Below are 27,531 nucleotides of genomic sequence, written 5' to 3'. Positions count from 1 at the left end.
AGTTACAGAGATGGGGGTGGTTGTAGGAATGAATGCATTTAAACAAGGTGAAAATGTTAAATTTGGGCACCAGGAGCTAACATGAGCGGGGCTTGGATCAGGAGGTCCAAGGTAGCAGGGTTTTAGGTGAGCTGAATTTCAAGCAGGGTGGAGTACAGATGGCCAGCCAGGTGGGGACTTGGAAATGGCAAAGGCATGGATGAGGGTTTCAGCAGATGGACGGACTGAGGCAGGGCAGAGATGGGCGATGTTACAGAGGTGGAAGCAAGCAGTCTCTGTATTGGTAAGGATTGGGAGTTCAGAAGTTCAGTTAAGGGTCAAAAAGGACTCTGAGGTTAAATGCAGTCTTGGCCAACCAAGACAGTGGCAAAGCTACAGTTATTGGCAGGAGTGAAGGTGATAGCTTATATGGCCAATGGTTTATATGGAGGAAATTGCAGCTCATCCAAGGCTGCATGTCGGGCAAGCAGACTGATAGTGCTGATGCAGTGGAGGAGTGGATAATGTATTACAATTATGAGGTTTATAACTTGGTATATTCTGGGGCTGATCTTTAATATAAAGGTAAAATGAAGGGGTCATGTGACCTGTTCTGAAGTCTGCCTGACAGCAAGCCTGGGTGATTTGATTGTTAGAAATTAAAGGGGGCCCAGATTGTTTTACTGGGAAGGTTTTTAGGCTTGGTGGCAATGGCAGCAGCCTGTGAGCTAACAGTGGATAGACCGTGTCTTCAAAGTCCCAAAAAACATTGAGAATGTTGGGTTGTAAACAGTTGTGCTTTAAACTGTCCCTTTAATTCCAAGATGAAAGAGAGTTGGGCTCTCAAGGATAACTAATCTGCATTTCTACCTGAATACATGGCTCATGTGATTATCATTGCCATGGAAATGGGCTTTGAGATGGTAACGATCTAAGATAGCCCTGAAAACTCAGACACAAGAAGTCTGACAGGGCCCGAGAGAGGGCGGGAGCGCGAGAGCACGAGAGAGGGCGGGAGCGCGAGAGCACGAGAGAGGGCGGGAGCGCGAGAGCACGAGAGAGGGCGGGAGCGCGAGAGCACGAGAGAGGGCGGGAGCGCGAGAGCACGAGAGAGGGCGGGAGCGCGAGAGCACGAGAGAGGGCGGGAGCGCGAGAGCACGAGAGAGGGCGGGAGCGCGAGAGCACGAGAGAGGGCGGGAGCGCGAGAGCACGAGAGAGGGCGGGAGCGCGAGAGCACGAGAGAGGGCGGGAATACAAGGCCAAAAGTCTGTCTGGTTCTCTAAGCTGGAATGCAGGTGAAGCGCGTGAAAAGGCCAAATTTATGAGGAGTTAAAACAAAGCTGGAAGATTAGCCTACCGTGTGCCAGGAGGAGGATCTCCAATAATATTCTCACCGTGAAGGACAGTTCTATGATTAGAAGTTACCAGGTGAGAAAGGAAAAGAACAGAAGTAAATCTTCGGGATAACCATGTTTGACTGATTCTGGGAGATTTGAATGTCTATTTAAAGGAGAGTGTACCTGACAAGTGTTTTTTTTTGGTTGTGTTAAAAGTTCTGTTCTGTAGTTTCAAGCATAAGTTGCCTACAAAAATGGTGTTTAGTCAACCGTGCCTTTTTGGTTTGTTTGTTATAGTAAACATCTTAAAACGTCAAATCTTGTCGTGTTATCCTTTCAGCTGTTAACTATAAGTTCAAATTTCTCTTTTCAAAAATTATCAGGCTCTATGGGGGGGCATAATAAATTATGACAATAGAGGAAAGATCTTTGAGGGACATCAGAGGCAACAGAGAGAGGAAGGGAAGCCATTGCAGAGATGCTGTAGCTATAATTAGATAGGAAGAGTAGAACCAAGCCAGAGCAGTCCACCGAGCTAAACAACAGAAGAGGGGTTTGGGAGGATGGTGGCACAATGTACTTTATCAAAGGCTGCACAGAGATCAGGGAGGGATGGTGCACCATAATCACAGTTTCAAAAGGTGCCATTTGTAATTTTGATTAAGCTGTTTCATGCTGTGACAGGGGCAGAAATCTTATTGGAGAGATTCAAGCACATTGTTGCAGGATGGAATTTGGGAGATGAAAGGGAGGTGGTTCTCAAAGGCAGAGAGGTCAATGGCTGTTTTTTTTTAAAGGAGGGAATATTGATTAATAATATTTGCACACACAGAAGTTAGAGTATTCTAACTTCAGCCAAAAATAAAGACTTTAAAACGTGCTCCTATATAACAAATGTATTAAAGGCATAGGTAGAAATGTCAGGATTTACCTCACTCAAGTCAGCAATTGTTAGATTCATTCCTGCCAGTTGCTTCCACACAGGTTCAGCTAAATTGAGGCTCAGAGGACTGCCAGTACGTATAGCAATGCCTAAAAGCACACCTACAATAGGAAAGTTTCAGGATAAATTCTGTTAGAAGTATTAATAGGTCACAAATGGCAAGAAAGTACCCCATCTCAACTGTTTCATTTAAATGTTCCCTAGACAGTGTGGCATGTCTGCAACAAATATTGGGTCATACTTTGCTCCAACTGCACACTGAAAAATTTTGTACTCACTTTCTGAAGGGTCGTTAAAAGTTAAAAATAAAATTAAGCGATTCTGATCTTGCATATATTAAGAGTCTTTAGATTCCTAAGAGATTTATTTTCTACGAATTAATACTACCCCCTAATTTTTCCAACTTTACTCTTCAGGCATTCCACTGCAGTGGAGTCTGATCCAACAGAGACCAGCACCAGGTAGCATTTGACATCCTGTGCAAGTCCTTGATAGTGAGTGCCAGTAGGCTATTCGTCCACACCTTGTCCCAACCTCAACCAATACATGCATATCTTCAGCATCAGTTGACAGAGATCAGGAGTGGTAACTCGAACTGATCTGTCCCTCATATAGCAAGAGGGCTGGTAGCAATTGTAATGCCATTACCATTTTCCCCAACTGAAGTCATGAAAATCAAGCACGCAACCTTTCTTGGCTCTATAGCCTAGTGAGACAATGGATGACGTATTTACGCATTAGACTATTAAGGAAGCTTACTTCTTGAATTTATGCACATGCACGCATAGATAAAAACAGGATGAAAACAAAGTCATATTAATAAACCACACACCTAGAAATCTGAACATGTTCATGTGCAGCAGTGATTTGGCAGCTGGATTTAATAGAAAGCAGTCCCGGTTGGCGCCAGATTCATCTCTTCCATTTGGGGTAACAATCAACAACGGAGTCAAACCATTTTGGAGCTCTTCACACATCTCTGCAATCGATTCGCTGTAACCTCCACCACAATCATCCACAGACTCGCCTGGACAAAGGAACAACAGGTTTCAGTCGGATTTCCTCAACAACTAAAATGCAAAATCCTTGCAGAGTAGCATAAATTACATGTTTTTTAAATTTCACATGCAAATGAGAGACATCAGTGACAAAGAGCATTGTTCAAACTCTGCAAACAGCAGAATTTTATCATTCAAGAGAAAAGAATATCCAGTGATCCAGTTTAAGAGCTTTGTGCGCCAGATGCCTGAGTTAGTGTTCTTCCCTGACCCTATTGTATTCATGAGTCTCAGATCCTGGACTAGAGAAGGCAGAGAAAAACATAGGTAGGTAAGTCAATGAGAAAACAAAATACAAAGGGAAACAATTTGAAAACTCCATGTTTCACTCAATAGGAAAAAGAACCGACCAGGTGGAAAAGAAGGGAGCTTCATCTCAGAAGTTTGAACTAAAATATATACATAAATACAAGGGTGACATCCAATCTAAGTAAATGAACATTCTTCCTCAGTCATTCATGAAAATTTTTGAGAATAGTGGAATCATGACACCAATTTTGGCAAAGAGACGTGCTCTTAAAATCTCCCAACTAACTCCTTAAACGGCTTGGATTGTACATCTTGATCAAACACAAACACAAAAAATGCTGGAAAATCTCAGCAGGTCTGACAGCATCTGTGAAAAGACAGACAGAGTTAACGTTTCGAGTCCGTATGGCATCTTGATGCTGCACTGAGCCATAGGTCAAGAAATCACCAGTATTATCCTATATTATCTGATCTCAGCTGGAAAGGCAATAATGATGTTGCAAATATCCTCAATCACCTTGGACCATAAAAAATGGTGTAGGCACAAGTCAATCAATCAGTCTAGATACTCACCCAATTACAATCCAGCAACTTATGGTGAAAGTGCACATGAGGATATTAGGTAAGGTCAAGATTGCTGCTTTCCAGAAAATGGCCTACTGCACTCACTGTGAATGCTCACATATGGAAATTGAACACGTAGGTAAAGTGCCAAGGGTCCATGAAATCTTAAGCAGCATGAGCCATGCCTTTATAAGGTGGTGGTGGAGGGGCAGGAAAAAACTGCACTATCAAGCACTGAGATATGAAGGTCACTGATTCTAACTGCTAATAAAACTACAGTACAAGGTGGTGATTTTAAATTAAAAGAATGGGACAGAAAAAGAATTCAACATTGAAAGAGGTGACGACGTGAGCTAGTTGAGTACAGGATTCAAATCTATCTAGCATCAAACCAGATGCAAATACCTAGAAGTATCAAGAGAAAATAATGTTACAGTGAAGTTCTGAAGAAGAGTCATACTGGACTCAAGACATTAACTCTGCTCCTCTCTTCATAGGTGCTGCCAGACCTGCTGAGTTTTTCCAGCAATTTCTGTTTTTATTACGATCACTCTCTTGGGCTCTCACCGTACTGGAAGTTAGCTTCTGATTAATCAACATCAGGAGAATATAATAAGACATTTAAAATACCGTCAAAGTAAATAATGGAGGAGAAACCATTTCAACTCCCTCTCCCCACCTGCTCCTCACAAAAAAACCAAGCATAAAGTTTAGTTGCATAATTAAATGTACCGACAAACTTGACTTTCCAGACTCGGTGAGGGAGCAGCAAGCTATCAGGGCTGAGCGAGCTCATCTTAGCGCACATCTGACCAAAAACAGACTTTGTGCCATCAGGACCCGCCAATCCTCCTTTACTTCTGGAACGTTTGACCTGAAGACAAAGATAAAATTTAAGCATCAATGAAGAAATGTGGTTGACTCTTAACTGTTCTCTGAAATGGCCTAGCAAGCCATTCAGTTCAAGGGCAATTAGGGATGGGCAACAAATGCTGGCCTTGCCAGTGATGCCCACATCCCATGAAAGAATAAATAAGAAAGCAGTCTAAAGTGTCAGCAGCCATGTATTTCAAAAGGCATGTGAGGGGTTCAAATATCAGGAGAGTGCCTAATTCCACCCAGCCTCACATTTACCACGACAAAAACCATTACTAAAACCTTCTTCATCCCGAGGATTGGTTCCTACAATCTTCTCACTTGCCTGTGCCCTTTAAAAATTTCAGCCATATGAGAATTCTGCAGTCTAAGCCTGCACCCACGCATCTATCACCCCTGCCCTCAATAAACTGCACTGGCTCCCTGTACTTCATTGAAACGTGTTCAAGGCTCCCCCACAACATGACTGCATTCCATATGTAAAAACTTTTCCAGCCTCATGTAATGATTTATACTGCTTGGACTTGCCATGACTGCTTGATCCCACACCATAGGATAATCTTCCAGCCATAAACTTTCTGTCCTCTAAAACCCTGTTCCAAAACTATTTGACCTTACTCCCTGGTAACAGCTAGACTTTTAAAAGCAATCTCTTTAGCCATACTGCTAGGTTCTCCACCTTCACTCTCTCCTTAGTATCCCCCTTGAAAAGTGTTGAGGTGTACATCTACATACAAAAAAGCCTTACATTTATATAGAGGTTTTCAACCCCATGTCATCCCAAAGCACTTAACAACGAATGAAGTACTTTTTTTTTTAAAAAGTGTTGTAATGTAGGAAACATAGCCAGTGCACAGCAAGCTCCCACAAACAGCAATGTGGTAATAACCCGATAATCCATTATTAGTATTGCCGATTGAGATATAAATATTGGTTAGGACACTGGGGACAACTCCAATGCTCTTCTTTGAAATAGTGCTATCCACCTGAGTGGGCAAACAGGGCCTCAGTTTAATGTTTCATCTGAAAAATGGCTCCTCCAACAGTGCAGTAGTCACTCAGTACTGCACTGGAGTGTCAGCCTTGATTCTTGTGCTCAAGTCCGTGAGTGGGGTGAGAATCCACAGCTTTCTGACAGAAGTGATAGTGCTACCAACTGAGCTATGGCTACTCACATTAGCGATATGTGAGGAGTACTATATAAATGTCAGTGTTGCAAAACAAATTAAGCTGAGTCGATATAAAGCTCAGTGGAAAGTTCAAATGGTTGTAAATGTGAACTTGCATTTATATAGTACCTTTACTGTAGGAAAAGTGTTCCAAGCTGCTTCACAAAAACAATCAGACGAAAGTCAACACTCAGCCAAAGATGATCTTAGGAGGGGAAGCTCAAAATTTGGGCAAACCGCTGGGCTTTAAGGAGCATATTAGAGGAGGAGAGGCAGAGGGATTAGGGGCTTCAGAACCTGTTGCTTAGGTGGCTGAAGACACAGTAAACAATGGTGGGGGTGAAGGAATTTTGGGATGCACAAGAGGCTAGAGTTGAAGCAATGCAGAGATGACTACAGAGATGAGGGAATGGAATGATCTGGACACAAAGATGAAAATTTTAAATCTGAGGCTTTTGGGGACCATATAGGCCAGCAACCACAGGGATAATGGGTAAGCAGGATTTGGTGGATGTAGGTGGCAGAAGGGGTAGGGTAAGGAGTTTAAGAAGATAATTGATAGTGGATAAAGGATCAATATGTTATCCAAGACGATCCTGGAGTAGCAAGCACTTTAAGCAGAGGAGGCCAAGGGCCAACAGGGTTTCATGCGATTCAGTTAGTTCTAGCAAAGTATGGTGAAAAACGTGGAATACAAAATTCTCTCAAATCACTTCCTTAAACCCAATATTAGCTTAGTTATAGTTGATAATTGTTTCCCAGATGATTGAACTTTTCTTATTTTGCAACTGTCATATTAAGTGCAAGAATTTTTTCAACAATGGATTAGCAGGGATAAAACTATGCAACGGTATTATAATGAGGTTATAAACAAACTACAGAGCTTGATACTACTTTCATATCAAGGAAAGTTTTTCAAGACAGGACTATAAAGAAATGCTTATCTAATAGGCAAATTCTTCTCAGGTCTCCATTCTCCTTCATCACAACCTCCGTGGTCCTCTATTTTACGGATACTACAATGATTTTTGCTCTGAACTCTTTTCCTTTTGCACCTAAGCTCCAAATGAACATCCCTCTACATTTTCTTCCTTCCCCTTAAATCCAGTCATACTCCATTGTCTCCCCTACAACATATATCCCAGGTCCTCAAAACTGTGAAACTCCTTTAACTAGCCTCAGTCTTCCCTTCCTCCTACAACCTTAAAACCTAATCACTACTTCTTGATATGTCCCCAGCTCTCAGTAATTTTTGTTTTTATTCATTTACGGGATGTGCGCGTCGCTGGCTAGGCCAGCATTTATTGTCCATCCCTAATTCCCCTTGAGAAGTTGGTGACGAGCTGCCTTCTTGAACTGCTGCAGTCCATGTAAGGTAAATACACCCACAGTGCTGTTAGGGAGGTGGTTCCAGGATTTTGATCCAGCGACAGTGAAGGAACGGCGATATATTTCCAAGTCAGGACGGTGAGTGACTTGGTGGGGAACTTCCAGGTGGTGGTGTTCCCATGCATCTGCTGCCCTTGCCCTTATAGATGGTAGTGGTCGTGCGTTTGTAAGGTGCTGCCTAAAGAGTCTTGGTGAGTTCCTGCAGTGCATCTTGTAGGTGGTACACACTGCTGCTACTGTGCGTCAGTGGTTGAGGGAGTGAATGTTTGTGGATGGGGTGCCAATCAAGTGGGCTGCTTTGTCAAGGACGGTGTCAAACTTCTTGAATATTGTGGGAACTGCACTCATCCAGACAAGTGGAGAGTACTCCATCACACTCCTGACTTGTGCCTTGTAGATGGCTTTGGGGAGTCAGGAGGTGAGTTACTTGCCGCAGGATTCCTAGCCTCTAACCTCGGCATTGTCCTGTGCTATGGGTGTTGTCCTATACTAATAGGTCTTGTCCTTTTACCAGGTTTCTTAGCTAGAAGCATTCTTAATCACAATTAAAAACTGAGCATCTTACTGAAATGGACTTCTGAAACAGCAGTAGCTAAACTCAAGAGCACAAGTCATTGCCCTTAGCAATTCAAGTCAAAAGTTGTAAATAGCATTAGTTGTGAAATAGAAGGAAAGAATCAGATGTTCGACCAAATTAATGTCTAAACTCACTAAAAAACAAAAGCATCCTTCTTTGACAAAATGTTATCCAACCTCAAAAAATGAAATTTAAATTGGGAGCCAAACATAACTTGTTCAAAATAAGAGGAGTCCCATTGAACTTAATCATGCGCCACTTCCCGAATGCATTGCTCGCATAACCTCACGGTATTAACATCAAGAACAGCTGCTAGAAAGATCAAGCTTCCAGATTTAAAGTTTTACTGGGTATTTTGCTGCACGATTGTACCTGGATTCTGTTAAGTTCCACAACGGGTCCATGCTGTCGATCTCGGACCATTGTCGCCTGGACTACCTTGCGGAAAGCAGCTTCCTGCAATAAAATGTTGAAGTGGTTAGGATACTGCTAGATGAACCTCTATCAGTGAACTGTTCCTAAACAAATAAAAGTCATAAATATTGTTCCTACTGAAATCATAGCATTAAGGACATATTCCACTCACTGCCCCTGTGTTTGTCCTTCAATTGGAATTGTCAGCTTGAATTCTATTTGCTGCTCCTTCTCCATAATCTGTTACATTCTTCCTTTTCAAATACTTATCTAATTTTGTTTTAAATTTTATTTTTATTTTATGTTACAGTCGCTGTCTTCGTACCACTTGTAGTAAAGTATTCCATGTTCCAATAATCCCCTGAAAATTTCCTCTAACTTCCTCTTTTGATCTTCAAGTGAGATTCATTTAATCCTGTTCTCATTATCAATTTGTTAACCAGTGGAACCAACCTTCTATTATTTGTCCTCTCAATAACATTTCTGCTGTGATAACCTGCTTAACATTTCTGCAAATGCTGTTATTCCATTATTAACATTTCAAGAAATAATGTGCCCAAGGTTTCTGCTAGTGCTGTAATTGATATTGATTTTGATTGAAACAGTGAAAACGTAAAGTGGAGCCAAAGCTGAACTCTCCTTCCACCCCCTTCATTATTTTACAATGCATAGGACATTCATTATTTTGCAGTGCATAGGACATTTGATAAAGACAGCTATTCCCCAAAAGCTGTGCCCCCTGTCAAAGCAGGATCTTACCTTGCCCTGTGATATTAATATTCCACGTAAAGTATCGAGTCCAACTGATGGGCCTTGCCCAGTTTCATCAAGTCGGCCTTCCAAATCAAACATTGGAATACAGGGACAGAACAGTTCAGAGATGTGGTGCAGTAGTAACAGTCTATTTCGCAATGAGATTATTGGGATTTCCTGGAGGTAGTTGTATTCCATTGGAATCTTAAAAACACGAGAAATAATCAGATTTACAAGTTTTACTTTTAAACGATGTTAATTTTTCCAAGTTTCTGATTCCAAGATACACTGCCAATTTCAAAGCCCACTATCTGAGGAAGATGGGCAGTATCTTGCTGTTAAGGCTTGCTGACACCACTTGGTGACCAGGCTATAAGAGCGTAGGCGGGCATGGCCACAAAGGTTAATTACTTTCTGATCCTTCCTTCCTTATTAAACATATTCACTTCAATTTCATAATAAAAACAAAATAGTGCGGATGCTGAAAATCTGAAATAAGAACAGAAAATGCTGGAAAAACTCGGCAGGTCTGGCAGCAACTGTGGAGAGAGAAACAAAGTTTATGTTTCGAGTCCAAAAGTCATATGGACCCGAAACGTTAACTTTGTTTCTCTCTCCACAGAGGCTGCCAGGCCTGCTGTGTTTTTCCAGCATTTTCTGTTTTTACTTTGCTTCAATTCCATATTTGCTTAGATAATTCTGACCAAGCCTGGGAACTCAGTAGGTAAGCAATATCAGGGATGGAGTCCCATTACTTCAGAGGACACCTTGTCAACACATTAACGCATCCTGCTGCAGATCTAACTTAAAAAACATTTTAAAGTAGCCACAAATGCTATTAATTAACCTGCAATGGGAGTTTTCCTGCATTAGCTGGTTTGCTGGTAGACCACGCCAGGGTGTGGGCCGACCCACATGCAACACGGTTTATCTTTTTGCCTTGTAGTGCAGTTACTAAACGAGGCCGCTGGATGGCATTGGTGGTTCCATCTCCAAGCTGCCCTTCATCATTGTCTCCCCATGTGTAAACTTCTCCTTGTTAGGAAAGGAAAGAAAAAACTTATTAGAGAAGTGATTTTCTTACATGACTCATAAGAACATAAGAAATAGGAACAGGAGTAGACCATTCGGCCCCTTGAGCCTGCTCCGCCATTCAATACGATCACAGCCATCATCTTGTTTCGATTTCCACATTCCCATCTAACCCCGATAACCTTCGATTCTCTTGCCTAACAAGAATCTATCCGCCACTGCCTTAAAAATATTCTCAACATCTGGTTCAGGGGAAATGTAGTTTATTTGCACTTTCCTCTCCTCTCTCAACCAAATTTCATCCTTATTCCCCTCTCTTGAAAATGCAAACTCCTTTGGTAGCATACAGACCTCCAGTGCTTTGCCCAGTGGCTACTATTGATGTGTTAGCTGGGCAGTTCTTGAGTAAAAACATTGTTTAATGGAGTGAAGGAAAGAAGTTGACAAAAACCAACAAGCCCAATCCTTTCTCACCCACTGTCCAACCATACAAAACTACAAAGAATTGAGGTCTGACTCCTGCCCTAATCGAGGGGTGCAGAAACAAACTATACTGGAAATACCACCTGGCTCAAATAAGCCAATTCTGCACAAATTGAAAATATTTTCTCTTTAATGAAAGGGTGTTTATTTTCATAGTGCCTTTGACATTCTCAGAATATTCCAAAGTGCTTCACTGCCAAAGTTTTGAATGGTCAAAGTTGTAAAAGAAGCAAATGCAGCAGCCAATTTGCGCAAAGGTTCCAAAAATAGCAATGAGATGAATGACCAGGAAATGGGCAGAATTTTGCCCTTGGTGGGCGTGTGGGCCCCACCGGCTCGGCGGCTGGTGGGCAGCTGACCCCCGCCACCGAAATGGGGCCCAGCGCCATTTTGAGTGGGCTGGCCAATTAAGGCCCATCCAGCGGCCTGCCCGACAGCAAGGGGGGTGGTATCCCCAACTGTCAAAGTGCGCTCTTTCACTCCCTGAGACAAAATACTGTCTCAGGGAGATTACTGACAGTCCAGAAAACTTTAAAAATTATTAACATGTCCCCCTCATGTGACAATGTCACACGAGATGGGACATGTTAATAAACATCACATAAAATGTATTAAAAGTTTTTAAAAACGGACATGAAACCTCATCCTGCTGGGGCTCCTAGCCTGCCCACCAGCCTTAAAGTTGGACGGGCAGGTCTTTAATTATCTTACTTACTCTGTCAATGGCCTCAATTGCCATTGACAGGTCAGCGGGCGAACAGCTGATTTCGCTGTCCACCTGCCTTCCTAAAAATGTAAAGGGACCAGGATGACGTCGGGGGTTCCTCCCGACATCATCCCGCGCCATTTTCCCTTCGGTGAGCAGGTCCCGCCCCCAAATCGCCAACAGGAAAATTCAGGCCAATCTGTGGGGTTGAAGGTAGATGTTGGCCAGGACTTTCTTTGAAAAGTGGCATCGGCTCTTTTATGTCTCCTTGAGCAGACACATAGGGCTGAATTTTGCCGTCGGTGAGCAGGGGGTGGGGCCCGCTCGCCGATGTGTAAAATGATGCGAGATGATGTCGGCCGGAACCCCCAACATCATCCCGCCCCATTTAAATTTTCAGGAAGGCGGGGGCGCAGCAAAATTAGCTGCGGGCCCACCGACCTGTCAATGGCCAATTGAGGCCATTGACAGGATCATTGAAACAATTAAAGGACCTGCCCGTCCAACCTTAAGGTTGGCGGGCAGGCCAGGAGCCCCGGCGGCAAATAGAAAAAACATGAAACCTCATCCACCGGCGGGATGAGGTTTCATGTAGGGATTTAAAAAGTTTAATAAAGTTTTAGTGTAATTTATGAACATGTCCCATCTCATGTGACATTGTCACATGAGGGGGACGTGTTAAGGATTTTTTTTCCTATTTGTAACGTTTTTAAAACTGTCAGCGGTCTCCCTGAGGCAGCACTTAGTCTCAGGGAGACGTGCGCTCTTTCGTGCGCATGCGCGAAAAAGTGCACTCTCACTTCTAAGGAATCATCACCCCCTGCCCACACAGGAAGCGCATAGCGCTTTCCGGCGGATGTCATGCTGGGTGGGCCTTAATTGGCCCGCCCACATAAAATGGCGGCAGGGCCTGCTTCTCCAGCGGGGATCAGCTCCCCGCCCGCCGGAGATTGGGTCGGGCCCACCCGCCCGGCAGACAGGCAGAAAATTCTGCCCATGGGATCTCAGCATCTTGTCCAAAATACAGCAACTCCAGCAATGCAGCAGTATTCAACTTAAGTGCCAGCCTAAGTTATCTGCTCTACTCTGTGAACTGGCACCAGATCCCGCAAGCTTTTGATTCCAAAGGGACTGTCAAATATCAAGTCACAGATAAATTATGGAGCTAGGGCAAAATTTAAAAGTGCACATTATATGTGGAGTTTAAATGGCTTTGCAAACTACATGTTACATCCCAAATCAAGCAATACACTTTCACTGAAAAAAAGCAACTTATAAGAAAAGAAATTAAATATAAATGATCACTTCTTAAAGATTAAAGCAATTCCATCACTTCCAATTTTGTAATTAGTATATGCAAATTTTTTTAAAGACAAGTATAAATTTCAAAGAGTTAAACTATATAGACTGAAAAAAAACTCTGATGAACTTAAAATCAGATTTGTCTTTTTGATATGGCCTCCTTTCCCCTTCCTCCCAAAGTGACCTCAGAATCCCTAATTAAAACTCCATTTTTTTTTCATGCAAACTCTTGCTCATCAGTCACTCAGCAGGAAAAAAAGCCCTCTCATTCCTAACACGAATAAATTGGTCCACCTGCTTCTATCCCTAATGAGGCAGATTAAAAAGGGATGACCACAGAATGCAGGTTCAGCTAAACTAACAAATAAGGCACAGCATGTTTGACAGAAAAAAGCCTGGGGATTATTGCCACTGAATATCATACGAGCACTTAGCACCTACCAATCAAATTTTCCTGCATAATTTTAATAAAAGTATTAACCAATATTACAGGTTGGCACCTATTAAAACAAAGAAAGGAATTTGATAGAAGCATGTCAAGCATTCATATATACAAGAATATTATTGGCTGTGATTTACAGTCAGCATTCAATTTTGTAATTAAAATCTGTCAAAACTCCCAATGGCGCAGTAGTTTAAATAGGCCTGCATTAGTTCGCCTACAAGCTTTCAAGTTTTACAAATCTTACCATCCTCAGTGCAGCACACGCAATGCAAGGATCCAGTTGCAATTGCGATCACCTTCTTCCCTTGTAAACCCTGGACTTGTCGAGGTCTCCTGACATGGTCATCAGAGCCATGACCCAACCTATGGTAGTCACCTTTACCCCTGTAAAACCAGATAATTACACAGTATAGTATTAATTTGGCAACTTAGTTTAAAAATCAAATGATGCTGCTGAATTCCTGGGAATAAGTTGGACTAGCCGATACCAGTCAATGAGAGAGGAAGGAGCAAGATTAGGAAGGAAAAGAGGGAGCAAGGTTAGGAAGGAATGGAGGCAGGATAAAAAGTCAGGCTTGCATTTATGTAGCACCTTTCACAACCTCAGAATATCCCAAAGCACTTTACAGCCGATGAAGGACTTTTAAAAGTGCAGGCACTGTTGTAATATAAGAAACACAATGGCCAAATTGTGCACAGCAAGGCCCCCCCCCCAACAAACAGTGATGTAATAATGACCAGGTAATCTATTTTAAGCATGTTGGTTGAGGGATAAATGTTGGCCAGGACTGTATGAACAATGGCGTAAAAGTGCATTTATTCTGATCTGCAGCATAAATGGCAAGATGTTCGCTTCTCAAGTCGGAGTCAGATTTTCATTTCTGGCTTTTCATCACTTAAACCTGCCAAGGTGATTACAGTGGGACAGTGGTATTGCACTACGTTACATTTAGAGGTAGGTGCCTCGGAGTGGGAAAAAACAGAACGGAACTTGTCAGAGAAGCTGTTTATGTCACCCACAGATGTATTAGGGAGTATTTAACAATTCCATGGAGAGGATCTTCCGGTCGGCGAGCGGGGGCGAGGCCCACTCACTGACACGTAAAATGACACGGGATGACATCAGGTGGAGCTCCCAACGTCACCCCGCGTCATTTCCATTTTCAGGTCAGTGGGGGCGCAGCCAAATCAGCTGCACGCCCGCCGACCTGTCAACGGCCTATTGAGGCCATTTAAAAAGTAATTGACATCATTAATGGACCTGCCCGTCCAACCTTAGGGTTGGCGGGCAGGCTGGGAGTCCTGGCGGGCTTCAGAAAAAGCATGAAATCTCATCCATGGGCGGGATGAGGTTTCATGAGGGTTTTTAAATATTTAATAAAGGTTTCAGTAAAAGTGATGGACATGTCCCAACTCATGTGACAGTGTCACATGAGGGGACACGTCAGGGAAATTTTGCTTTCAGTTGTTTGATATTTTTAAATTTGGAGCCGATCTCTCTGAGGCAGCACTTAGCCTCAGGGAGATCAGTGCACTCTTTTGCGTACATGCGCGGAAAAGCGCAGTCTCGGCTGAGGGAATTCCCCCTCACCTGCACAGGGAACGCAAAGTGCTTCCTGGCGGACGTCACGCTGGGCGGGCCTTAATTGGCCCGCCCACGTAACTTTCCCCCCAACTGGGGGAAAATTTTACCCCATAGCATGAACAGTATCCACCTATTTTGAAAGGACTGAAAAGTGGAGTACAAGGGTAATGTTTTCTTTTAATTTTAAAGTCATGGAGAGTTTATTAACTCTGTTTCAGTGATGGTATAATCTTAAAATCAGAGCTCAGCTACTTAAGGAAGTGATAGAAAAAAAACACATTTTCACACAAGATAGTGGAATTTGGTCCCTCAAATGGCAGTGGATTGAGTCAATTGAACTTTTCAAGACTGAGATTGATCATCTCACAAGCACTGTTCCTGATTTCTAAGTACTTCATTTTAAATCACCAGCCATCTGCAGATCAATGACAACAATGACTTCTATCCCCACCCTTGCACCATTACCTTTGAAAATACCCAAATATCCATCCTGGATCCAACCTCTTTTTTTGCTACATGTAACATCCTTGCAGACAGAGGATCAAGTTCTATTTGTATGCTGATGATACCAATCTCTACCTTGGCAGCACCTCACGAGCCCTCCACTGCCTGTGTTTTCATTTTGCTTGACTGACATCCAGTCTTCCAGCTCAATTTCCTCAGCTAAACATCAAGACCACCAAAAACCTCATCTTTGGCCACAAATTTCATATCCTTACCAACAATTCCATTCTCCTTCCTGGCCATTCTCTCAGACTGAATCACACTGCCTAGAACCTCAACATCCCATCTGATCCAGAGCTGAGCTTCCAAACTTCTCTACTTCACAAAGACCACCTACTTCCACCTGCATAATATCAACCACTTTTGCTCTGTTTCAGCTAATCTGCTACTGAAACCTTCATTCATGCTTCCGGTCACTTGCAGTCTCAAAAACTGCAATACTGTCCTGACATATTCACTGCCCTTTTCTACCTATAAGCTTCAACTCATGCAAAAATTGTTGCCTGCATCCTATTACCTATCAAGTCCCACTCACCCACTACCCAACCTTGCTGAACTACATTCGTTGCCGGTCACCCAATGCCTCAAATTTAAAATTCTCACCTTCGTATTTAAATCCATTCATGGCCTTATCCTCCCTAACCCTATAACCTCCTCCAGACCAAAAACCTGCCCCCTTCCCAAACTCTGGCTACTTGCCTATCCCCTTCATCCCACCATTTTGAATCGTACCTACAGCCAACTAGGCCTCACACTATAGTACTGCCTCCCTAAATTCTCCCTGCTCTCCACTTCTCTCTCTTCCCCAAGACCCTCCCTAAAATTCACCTTTTTGACCACATTTTGGTTATCCTTCTAAGTATTTCCTTTAGCTTAGTGTCTATGTTTTTATTTCCACCTATTAAGTATTTTGAGATTTTTTCTAGATTAAAACGAGCAACGCAATTGCAAGTTGCTTTTATTATTAAAATGGGTGCTGATTGCTTGCCTATCCCCTTGACTGACTGTCATTTCATCGTGTCGCTACTAAGTAAATAGCAAGGGAACTTAAGATTGCTAAAATTAAGGCAGAAGGTTAAAAAAAATCTCACTCCTTCCATGCACACAAATATTCTTCTTTCAGGTCAATTGGAACTGATGAAACCAGCCAAATATGTAAAATACAGACTGCTGAAGATATATACTCACCAAGTATAAACAGATCCAGATTTAGTTAAGGCCACTGAAAATTGTGATCCACATTCCACTTTAACCACACCAAGACCAGTTAGGGAATCAATCTATTTGCAGAAAATAATAAGCAATATCAATGGAAGCAGTCCAAAAAGTTGTCAATTTTATCAAGACTCCATCTAATTGGTCACAAATCAACTAGAAATATACTGAAAGGTTGAATTTAAAAAAAATAAAAGTCTGTTTTTTTAAAAATAGTTGTAGAGTTGAAAGCAAACAGCAGAGGCCCTCAAAGCCAATACAGAGCGCACTAGAAAATCAGTCTCCAGGTAGTTGAGAATGAACACTTCTGCAGATTCCTAATTTGTGACAGACCCCCTAGAGCTCTCCACAAAAACCTTTTTTGTGGTTTTGTTTCCTCCAAGTTCTTAGATTAAATAATCAAGTGAGTGAAATTTTGAGTTAACTTATCTCAACAACACTTATTTTAAGGAAACAATTTTGACCCAAACAGACAGCAACACAGAGCAGTTCAAATCTGAAAGGCAAGGCAAATAAGAGAGAATAAATTCTAATTAATTATTAAATTGAGAAGTTAGGAGTGCAGTAATAGCCGAATTAAGACGTAGGCTGGTGAAATATGCAGTAATTATGATGCAGGGCATTCTAAATTTGCAAAGTTTCTAGAAGGACGGCTAACAACGAAGTGTCAGAAGTTGCAATACTTGAGCTGAAGAACGATGAGCTTTTGCAATATTGATGGGCAGGGAAGGTTTCTGGAAGGCCGTTTAGAGGTGATCATCCCGCAAGTGGGGTAGGGCAAGTGGGGCACTATCCACAGGGGTGGGGGGAAGGAGAGGGGTGTCTTGACTGAAGTATGTAAGATCCTGAATGGTTTTGACAAGGTGAACATGGAAAGGATGTTTCCTCTTCTGGTAAGTCCAGAACTAGGGAACACTGTTTTAAAATTAGAGGTTGCCATTTTAAGACAAAGAGAAGGAAATTTATTTTTCTCAGAGGGTTGTGTGACTTTGCAACTCTCAGCCTCAGAAGGTGGTGGAGGCCGGGTCATTGAATATTTTTAAGGCAGAGGTAGATAGATTCTTGTTAGGGAAGGGAATCAAAGGTTATTGAGGGTGGATGGGAATGTGGAACTCGAAACACAAACAGATCAGCCATGACAGTTACGGAAAACAGGCATTATGGCACCATGAAGTCATGATGTATGAGCATACAGAGAGAGGGCGAGATCACAGCAATGAAAATAGGGGAACGGTGGTAATAGGGGATTCTATAATTCAGGTACAGATAGCTTGTCTTGCAAAGGTACTTGGAGGTCACAAATGGTCTGTTGGCTTCCAAGGGCCAAAATAAGGGACACAACAATGGGTGGAAAAACTTGTGAAATGGGAAAGACATCAACCAGATCTTGTGATTTGTGCTATAATCAAGGGCATAGAGAAGTTTAGGAGGTCTTGCTGAGAGTTTAAAGCATCAGACTGTACATGAAGTGGAAGACCTCAAGGGTAGCAATCTCAGCAACCATGGACTACACAAATGGAAGGGAAACAGATTAGACATGTCAAAGCATGGGGAGGAGACCCTGAGGCAAACTGATCACGGCTCCACAATGGTTCTCAGGACTGCAGTAGAGGCAGGAGCAGTATTCTTGCTCTTTCTGGCTTAACGAAGATTTGAAAACAAATTTTACTTACTTTACAATCACAGATACTTGCTAGGTTGCATTCATGCTAGGAACACATGGATACTTCCATGAAGAACAGAAACTTCAGAAGGTGATAACAGGGTGACTTTTGACCCCCAAAAATGGGTGGGTTGGATGTTAAAATTTTTAAAAACCTGACAAAGGACCCCAACCCACTTCAAACCTGACTACTTCCAGGTTTAACAGAGGCAGGACAATGGGTGATAATAATGAGGCTGGAGGTCTCTGAATTAACCTGATTTCCCAGGCCTCAGGAAACCTGGCAGCTGAAAGGAGGTGAGGACAGCTTCAGGAGAAGCTAAATGCCTTTACAACGCTGCTTGTGGGCCAAAAGGAGAGTGCTTCCCTCAGTCCCACTAAGCGCTCCCCAGACCACATCCACACAAAAACCACTGGGTAAGGAGCGATTGGAACCACCTAGCTGCCCCCCTGCCCCCCACTGCCCCCCCCACCACTCCCATTGATCTTCAATGATGATACCCTGCTGTTTTCTTCTCTCTGTGAATCAAAGTTAAGTCTGTGCAGAATGAGTTTCTCCCCCGTGATAATGGATTTGTATGGATTTATCTGAATTGTGGATAAAACTTCAGTTTATAAACTCTCTGTACCTTCATTGGAACTTTACAGCCATCACTGCCTCCTCTTCCAAGTTTTCCATAATCTCCATCTCCCCAAGACCAAACAATGTCATCATCGGTCAGACAAAGAGTCTGTGCATCTCCACTTCCACATGCAACATCTATGACCCTGTAACCCTGCAGTGCTTCCACCTGAAAGACAAACACAATTTCAAATTCAGTCGGATAACAACTGTGCGCAGCGCCATCCTCAACAGAGGCCAGAATGAAATTTATTCAATTGAACACCACTGATTATGGTTGTAGCACTCAGAGCAACAAAAAAGGCAGGTCCTTCTTCTTGAGCCATCTGATCAACAGCACACAGAAAAGAAGTCTGCCTGGTGCGTCTGACAACTGAGATATCATTCAGCCCCACAAGCAAGTATGTGTTTTCATTTTGGATTATCAAAGTGAGAAATGTAAAGGTAAAATCATTTTCAGTAGAGGTTCTTCTGACCTTGAGGTCAATGCATATCATTGAGTCAAAGTAAGTGGGATTAGATTGGATAACTCTTTCTCAGCCAGCTTGGATATGATGGGCCAAATGATCCCTTCTGTGTTGTAAATCTTTCTATGTTTCTTTCTAATATTATATAAACAACCCATTTAACCTAACACAAAAACAAAACACAGCAGATGCTGGATATCTGAAACAAAAGCAAAACCATGTGGAAATAATTAACAGGTCAGGCAGCATACCTACGGATACAAAAATAGAGTTAACGTTTCCGGGCAATGACCTGTTGTAAGAATTGGAAGATGTTAGATTTAAGGAGATACAGAGGCAGGGAAACAAGGGGGAGGGGAGGAAGAAGATTACAAGGAAATGTCTGAGTTATGAGTGGAAGACAGGAGTGATTAAACAACAAATGAGTATGTAAGGCAAAAGGGGTTGGGGTAATGGGACAAGTAATGAAATGAAAGATGGGTGTAAAAGAATTGTAAAAGGCAACAGCAGTGTTGTGCAAAAAAATGGGAGCACAGGTTATCAACTGAAATTGCTGAACTCAATGCTGGAAAGATAACATCTGACAATGGAAACTCAGTGCAATGTACAGATAAGCTGAGATAAAAACAGAAAATGCTGGAAATACTCAGCGGGTCAGACAGCGCCCGTGGGGCAAAACAGACACTGGAATTTACTGGCCCCGGTGCGGCAGGTCCCGCTGTGGCGGATGCAGCGAACCATTCAAAGGTCCACTGACTTCAGCAAAACTGGAAGACCCCGCCAGTGGGAGGGGCCAGGAAATTCCAGCCAGAGTTAATGTTTCAGGTCATGATGCCCCTGAAAGGGTATTTCTAGCATTTTCTGATTTTATTTCAGGTTTCCAACATCTGCAGGAATTTTCTTTTGTACAGATAAGCTGCATAGTTTTAGCTGGTTAACTTTAAGCAGTACTCCTGAGGGGTCCCTAACCCTTTGCCTCTATATACACTCTATACTGGACAAATAAAAACATGACCAATAGGTGCAGATTTCCAAGTATTTTAATTTGCACACTCAAGCAGGGTGATAGGTTTCTGCAGACCTGGAACACAGCTAGCTAATCAAAAAAAAAAGAAATGAACTCCAAAAGCAATGGGCTGCTTTGGTCTTATAAAGACCACTTTTACCTTCTTCCCCTTTCAATCAAGGGTAACATTGGAGGTGAGAAATGTGGGTCTAAAACTAGTGTTTTAAATCTAAATAAAGGCAATTATAAGGGCTTGAAGACAGAGCTGGCTAAGAAAGGAAGATTTCCTTTCCTCAAGGACATTAGTGAACCAAACAGGTTTTTATAACAGTCACTTTTAGTTTAATGATCACTATTACAAAAACTAGCTTTCATTTCCAGATTTTATTAATTAATTGAATTTAAATTCCACTAGCTGCTGTGGTGGGATTTGAACCCGTGTCCCTAGAGCATTAGCCTGGGCCTCTAGATTACTAGTCCAGTGGCATTGCCACTATGCCACCATCTCACAACTATGTTCTAAGATATTAACAATTCTTGGCTCATATACAACATAGCATTGTGCATAGAATACCAAATGACAACATGGGTGAAATTAACAACCCTGGACTTATTTTTTTAATTCATTCACAGGATGTGGGTATCACTGGCTAGGCCAGCATTTACTGCCCATCCCTTGAGAAGGCATTGATGAGCTGCCTTCTTGAACTGCTGCAGTCCATGTGGTGTAGGTACACCCACAGTGCTGTTAGGAAGGGAGTTCCAGCATTGTGGCCCAGTGACGGTGAAGGAATGGCAATATAGTTCCAAGTCAGGACGTGTGTGGCTTAGAGGGGAATTTTCAGGTGCTGGTGTTCCCATACATCTGCTGCTCTCATCCTTCCAGGTGGTAGATGTTGCAGGATTGGAAGGTGCGGCAGAAGGAGCCTTGTTGGGTTATTGCAGTGCATCTTGTAGATGGTACATACTGCTGCCACTGTTAGTCGGTGGTGGAGGTAGGTGTGGTGGAGGGAGATGTTTAAAGGTAGTGTCAAACAAGCAGGCTGCTTTTTCCTGGATGGTGCTGAGCGTCTAGAGTGCTGTTGCAGCTGCATTCATCCAGGCAAGTGGAGAGAATTCCATCACACTCCTTACTTGTGCCTTGTAGATGGTGGTCAGGCTTTGGGGAGTCAGGAGTTGAGATTCTTGTCAACAGAATTCCCAGCCTCTGACCTGCTCTTGTAGCCACAGTATTTATATGGCTGGTCCAGTTCAGTTTCTGATCAATGGTAATCCCAGGGTGTTGTCGGTGGGGGATTCAGCAATGGTAATGCCATTGAATGCCAAGGGGAGATGGTTAGTTCTCAGGGCGTGACAGGGTGGATGTAGATAAACTGTTTCCCCTGGCTGGTGAGCCTAAAATGAGCGGATATAATCTCAGGATAAGGAATAGGCCATTTAAGACTGAAATGAGGAGGAACTTCTTCACCCAGGGGGTGGTGAACCTTTGCAATTCTCTACCCCAGAGGGCTGTGGAAGCTCAATCATTGAGCATGTTCAAGACAGAAATTGATAGATTTCAGGAGACTAATGACATCAAGGGATATGGAGATAGTGTGGGGAAGTGGCATTAAGGTAGATGTGGGAAAGTAGCACGTGATGAAACTGTAATAATTTTCATAACATTTTTATGGTTTATTGTGAAGTAGGTTTATGGGGTAAGTATAGTTGGGTCTGTCTGTGTGATTTAATTACACTTGGAAGTCAAATAGGCTGCAAGCTTGGAATCATCAAAAGAAGTTAGGTGTTTGACATGCTAGTGAGTAAGCATGGATGCTGGCTTAGCATGTTAGGTATGAGGGGAATTTGCATTTTTAGATAAAGAAAGGGATTATTTGGTTTACAACTAGCCAGATAAGCAGGGCTAAGGAGTGTATTTATTTTTCCCAAAGGCTACTGACAATATATTGGCAACGTGAAAGTTTTTATATTATGAGGAAGATGCAGTTTCAAAGGCATAAGGAACAATAGAACTTACATATTAAAAAGAGAGAAATATATATATAAAGGAGAATGAAAGGCTATGTGGAAGGAAGGCCATGTAATATCTAATAGGCGTGTGTGAAATAGCCTTAATGAAGCTTCCAGTCTAGTGTGCATGAGTCTGTTATGTAACGAAACTGAAGTTGGGAAAAAACCATTTGGAATTCCACTGTCAAGTGGGTAATTGTGTTAACTTACTGGTTCTGTTTTAAATATAAAACCTACTTTGTACGGTTGCCTTAAATGGGGTGTAACTGGGGGTCAAGTTAATTAGGAATTTTAGGAGTTATTACAGTAGTAATTGTAGTCTTATGTATGTGCTTGAAATCTTTTATTTTGTTAATAAATATTAATTAAATTTTTTTAAATCTCTAAAGGTCTTGGTGGACTTATTACTTCTGAATTCAGTGCACACGTCTTCTCATAATAAATACAAATTGCAAAACCATTGTGATAGCGCGATCAAGTTTCTCTTATGAATTTGGTCTTCCTGGCTTACATCATCTGCCACATCATAACTGGTAGGTGATCAGCCATGATCTAGTTGAATGGCAGAGCAGACCTGACCATCTGAATGGCCTACTCCTGTTCCTGTGTTCTTGTCGGAGATGGTCATTGCCTAGCATTAGTGAGGCAGTAATGTTACTTGTCACTTATCAGCCCAAATCTGAACTTTGCTGTATGTGGACACGGACTGTTTCAGTATCTGAGTCATCACAAATGGTGCTGAACATTGTGCAATCATCAGTCATCGGAACTCCTGCACCGATGCCCTGGGACTGAGATGATTGACCTCCAAACGCCACAATCATCTTCCTTTGTGCTAGGTATGACTCCAACCAGCAGGGGATTTTCCCCAATTCCCATTGACTTCAGATTTGCTAACACACAAAATCAAGGCAGCATTTGACCGCAGGGACAGTCACTCTCACCTCACGAGTTCAGCTGTTTTGTCCATGTTTGGACTAAGGCTGTAATGAGATCAGGAGCTGAGTGGTCCTGGCAGAACCCAAACTGAGCATCAGTGAGCTGCTTATTGCTGAGTAACTGTTGCTTGATAGCACTGTCGATGACCCCTTCCATCACTTTGCTGATGATCAAGAGTAGACTGAGGGGGCGGTAATTGGTCAGATTGGATTTTTCATGCTTTTTTGTGGACAGGATATACCTGAGCAGTTTTCCACATCACAGGGCAGGTGCCAGTGCTGTAGCTGTACTGAAACAGCTTGGCTAGGAGCGCAGCTAGTTCTGGAGCACAAGTCTTCAGTACTATTGCCGGGATGTTGTCAAACCTCATAGCCTTTGAAGCATCCAGTGCCTTCTGCTGTTTCTTAATATCATGTGGAGTGAATTGAATTGGCTGAAGACTGTGATGCTGCGGACCTCAAGAGAAGGCCGAGATGGATCATCCACTTGGCACTTCCTGCTGAAAATGGTTGCAATACTGTACTGTAGAAAAGTCAAATAATTTGTAAAATGGCGTTGTTCTCCCATGTTGCTGCTTTGGTCAATCGTGAAAGTGGTTAAGTTGCTGGCCTGCTAGATAATGTGTGTACACCTTTTAAAATGTACCTTGGTACAGTTTGGACAGTAAAGCTATCACTGGTATGTTCCCAATACAAGTCTATCGGACAAAAAGTGAACATTTAAGTGTCTTTGACAGCCGATATCACTACTGTGCAGATATTAGATGCTACCTGGATGTCTTTTTTTAAAGGAGACAACCAAACCCTTGCAATCTATCTGCTAAACCTTGGCCTCCTTAGTTAATTTTCATTTGGTATGTTCATGTAGCTGTGCCTGATACAACAGATCAACTGTGCTGCTTAGCTTTCTGACCAGATGGTAAGCCTGTATTTCATCTAAGGTCACAGGGCAGCCCTTTTCTGTTCTTGCTGGCAGATGCAAGACTTAAAGCCGTTAAAAATTCAGGCTCTGCACATTTTTTTTATTCATTCATGGGATGTGGACATCACTTGCTAGGCTAGCATTTATTGCCTATCCCTAATTGCCCTTGAGAAAATGGTGGTGAGCTGCCTTCTTGAAACGCTGCAGTCCATGTAGTGTAGGTACATCCACATTGCTGTTAGGAAGGGAGTTCCAGGATTTTGACCCAGCAGCAGTAAAGGAACGGCGATATATTTCCAAGTCAGGATGGTGAGTAACTTGGAGGGGAATTTTGAGGTGGTGGTGTGCCCTTGTCCTTCTAGGAGGTAGCAGTCGTGGGTTTGGAAGGTGCTGTCTAAGGAGCCTTGGTGAAGTCCTGCAGTGCATCTTGTAGATGGTACATACTGCTGCTACTACTGTGTGTCAGTGGTGGGGGAATGAATGTTTGTGCATGGAGTGCCAATCAAGCAGGCTGCTTTGTCCTGGATGGTGTCAAACTTCTTGAGTGTTGTTGGAGCTGCACTCATCCAGGCAAGTGGAGAGTATAGTTAAAACTATAGAGTTTGGTTAATTTACAAAGGCTTCAGTTTTCCTTTTATTATTGAGATCATCTTTCTTTTCGTCTCCTTTGGCAATGAAGTAAAGGCAATGAAGTGAAGTGAAGTAAACCTTGTCCTTATATGAAAAATCATCATTTGGGATTTTACACACTTTCAAGACAAAGAAATTGAAATGTGAAATGAATAAAGTTGTGTAAGCAGCTAGAAAGAGAATAAAAATGAAGTGTTGGGGGGAAAAAAATCACAGATATGTGACACAGAAGGCCAGGAAGTTCAGATGAAATGAAAGCAAAGATTAAGGTTCAAATCCAGAATGCTGCCTTTGTAGAACAGGGTAAACATATAGAGTGGAATTGTCCCAGATTTGCAGAAGTACAGTAACAGGCAGGAAAAAAATCATTTTACCCAGCAGCCACAATGGCAGGTTTTCATATTGTCCCTTTCCTGCCTCATTAATTATGCAGCCACAGGAAACATGCCGTTTCCCTGGTGGGTGGCCTCCGATTTGCCCGCCATACCGTTACTCGCCTCTTCCTCATGCAGGATGCCATATTTAAACTGTAGCCCCACGCACACTTCTCAATGCTCGCAGCCCAGGACTGCTCCGGTGAAGACATATCCCCAAAAGCCAAGAAGAATGCACCTCCCCGATTCAGTGACACATCTCTGGGATGCTCTCTGGACGCCGTGGAGGCGCGCCGCGATGTTCTCTATCCTCGCTCTGGCTGCAGGAGGCCCATCAGTCTCACCACTCCAGCTTGGGAGGCAGAGGCAGAGGCGGTCACTGCCAATGCTGCACACAAGTTGACCATCCAGTGCCAAAAGCGGATGAATGATCTCATCCGTGCCACCAGGATAAAGTGGCCATCCCATCATTTTAAACTCGCACATTCACAAGGCTATCACCCATTCACTGGCATCTCACCCGCTGCCAGCTCAAGAAACATCACCACTCATTCTCTCACACATACCCTCACATCTCCATCTGGCCTCATCTCCTCTGGAGACTGCCTCCTCAGCCCTCATTATCTTGAGGCCACTTGCACAGATAAAATGTGCTCCCACACACACCCTAGGCTATCCCACTTCCCCAGTACAGCCTTTGCGCTGTAGCCTCTTCCCTTACCCGAGGCCACTTCTTCCCCTTCCCCAAGCAAGCCCTAGCCCTGCAGCCATTGAAAAATCACCTCTGCCTTATGGCTGGTCTTGTAAGCAGAGACCTGCCCGTGAGCTCTCCAACAAAAGCGATGTGGTGCTGTCTGCAAAGCCTGGTGCTGATGGCCACAAGTGCAAGTAAGGTAGGCAAACAAACCTCGAAGTCCTGCGTGAAGTGCAGATTGCCAGGTGCATGTCGCTTATGTACAGTTGTGAAACACGTTGGCGTGATTGTACCTGCATGATCCAGCATGGGGGTATGATTCTGGCGAGCGGGGCTTATATGAGACGCTAAAGTATTGGAATTAAGCTCCCGACGTGCGGCGGCGGGAAACGCATCCTGCCATTTACGGGTGGAGCAGACGATTGCAAACCAGTTTCACGATGGTGTAACACCAATTTTTGGCCTTTTTGCCATATTGTTCCCCCCCCCTCCTGTCTGCTATGACGCCTGACGCCGACGGGGCCAGAAAATTCCGGCATCGATGTAAATTGTTTTCAATCTTTAGCTCAATAAACCAGAGAACAAACCAGGAACAAGAATTTGTTTCCATCATCATCACTGTTTTAAGTTTTAATCAATACTTCAGTCGTACTCACCAACTTTGGTTTCAGCTGATCTTCACTGTCCCCATGTCCCAGTCTTCCGTATCTGCCTTTACCCCAAGTGTAAAGCTCTCCTGCTGCAGTAATGCAAGCACTATGTGCTCCTCCAGCAGCAACATCAATTACCTCAATGCCACGCAGTGATTCAATGACACGAGGACGGTCGCAGGGACTGAAAAGAGCCAAAAGGTAAAAATCAAATGAAATACACACCTTCTCCACTGAGTTTCTAAAAAAGTTATTTGAAATCAGAATATTAAAATGGTCACTTTAGTAACATTTCTTCCAACACAAAGGTCAAAAATTTGAAAGCTTGAGTCGCCCATCAGTCAAAACTGGAACTAATCAGCTGGAATATGTGATGAAGCACATCATGGAAACAAGATGTTACATGTTGTTGTGAAGTAAGTACCACCAACATGAACCAGCTCACCCAACCAGAATTGTAACTCTTATCAGCCAATCATGCAGCATCACACACAGTGGCTACAGTGAAGGGTGTCCTAAATAGATTGCCTCACCTGGCTAACTCGAGGTCTTTTGGTTCAGAGGGTTCCTGCCTCTGAGCCAAGTTCTGGGTTCAAGTCCCGCTCCAGACTTTGCTGGCCATGGAAGGAGTGCCCATGACATGATTCAAACAGCTTGATAAACTGCCTGTTAATCCTTCTAACACTTCCCCAGTATTCACCAAAGGGGAAAAAGTGTGTAAAGATATGAAACAAACAAACAAACCAGGCATTTGCATGGCAATAGCTAGCTTAGAAGGGAAGAGAAATGGAAAATAAAGTATTTGAAATACAGTAAAGTCCCATCGTTCATGGGGGTTATGTTCCTGCGAAATCTCACAAAGGGCAAAATCACGAATGATGAATATGCTTTTCAATGGGAGCAAATTAGATAGGTTCCAGCAATGTGAGGGCAGCATTGGTTTGTGCAGTTGCTGTACAGAAAGTGCGATACCTG

The 27,531-nt window shown here is 43.0% G+C and overlaps 1 protein-coding gene across 9 annotated transcripts in view; it reads right to left on the bottom strand.

Moving 5' to 3' along the window:
• The window catches only part of herc2 (HECT and RLD domain containing E3 ubiquitin protein ligase 2), a 246,039-nt gene that overhangs the window by 5,316 nt on the left and 213,192 nt on the right, over positions 1–27,531 (bottom strand). For all 9 annotated transcript variants that reach the window (XM_078545139.1, XM_078545142.1, XM_078545137.1 and 6 more), the window contains 10 exons: positions 26,563–26,740; positions 18,873–19,034; positions 16,554–16,645; positions 13,521–13,660; positions 10,156–10,343; positions 9,315–9,512; positions 8,514–8,597; positions 4,863–5,004; positions 3,092–3,286; positions 2,248–2,360 (listed from right to left, as the gene is read on the bottom strand). In XM_078545139.1, coding sequence (XP_078401265.1) covers positions 2,248–2,360; positions 3,092–3,286; positions 4,863–5,004; positions 8,514–8,597; positions 9,315–9,512; positions 10,156–10,343; positions 13,521–13,660; positions 16,554–16,645; positions 18,873–19,034; positions 26,563–26,740 — 1,492 coding nt within the window. The remainder of the gene's footprint in view (positions 1–2,247; positions 2,361–3,091; positions 3,287–4,862; positions 5,005–8,513; positions 8,598–9,314; positions 9,513–10,155; positions 10,344–13,520; positions 13,661–16,553; positions 16,646–18,872; positions 19,035–26,562; positions 26,741–27,531) is intronic.

The sequence above is a fragment of the Cetorhinus maximus genome, chromosome 7 (genome assembly GCF_964194155.1).
Source record: "Cetorhinus maximus chromosome 7, sCetMax3.hap1.1, whole genome shotgun sequence".
Classification (NCBI taxonomy): domain Eukaryota; kingdom Metazoa; phylum Chordata; class Chondrichthyes; order Lamniformes; family Cetorhinidae; genus Cetorhinus; species Cetorhinus maximus.
The sequence above is the reverse complement of the archived record's forward strand: the minus strand, read 5'-3'. Positions and strand labels throughout refer to the sequence as shown.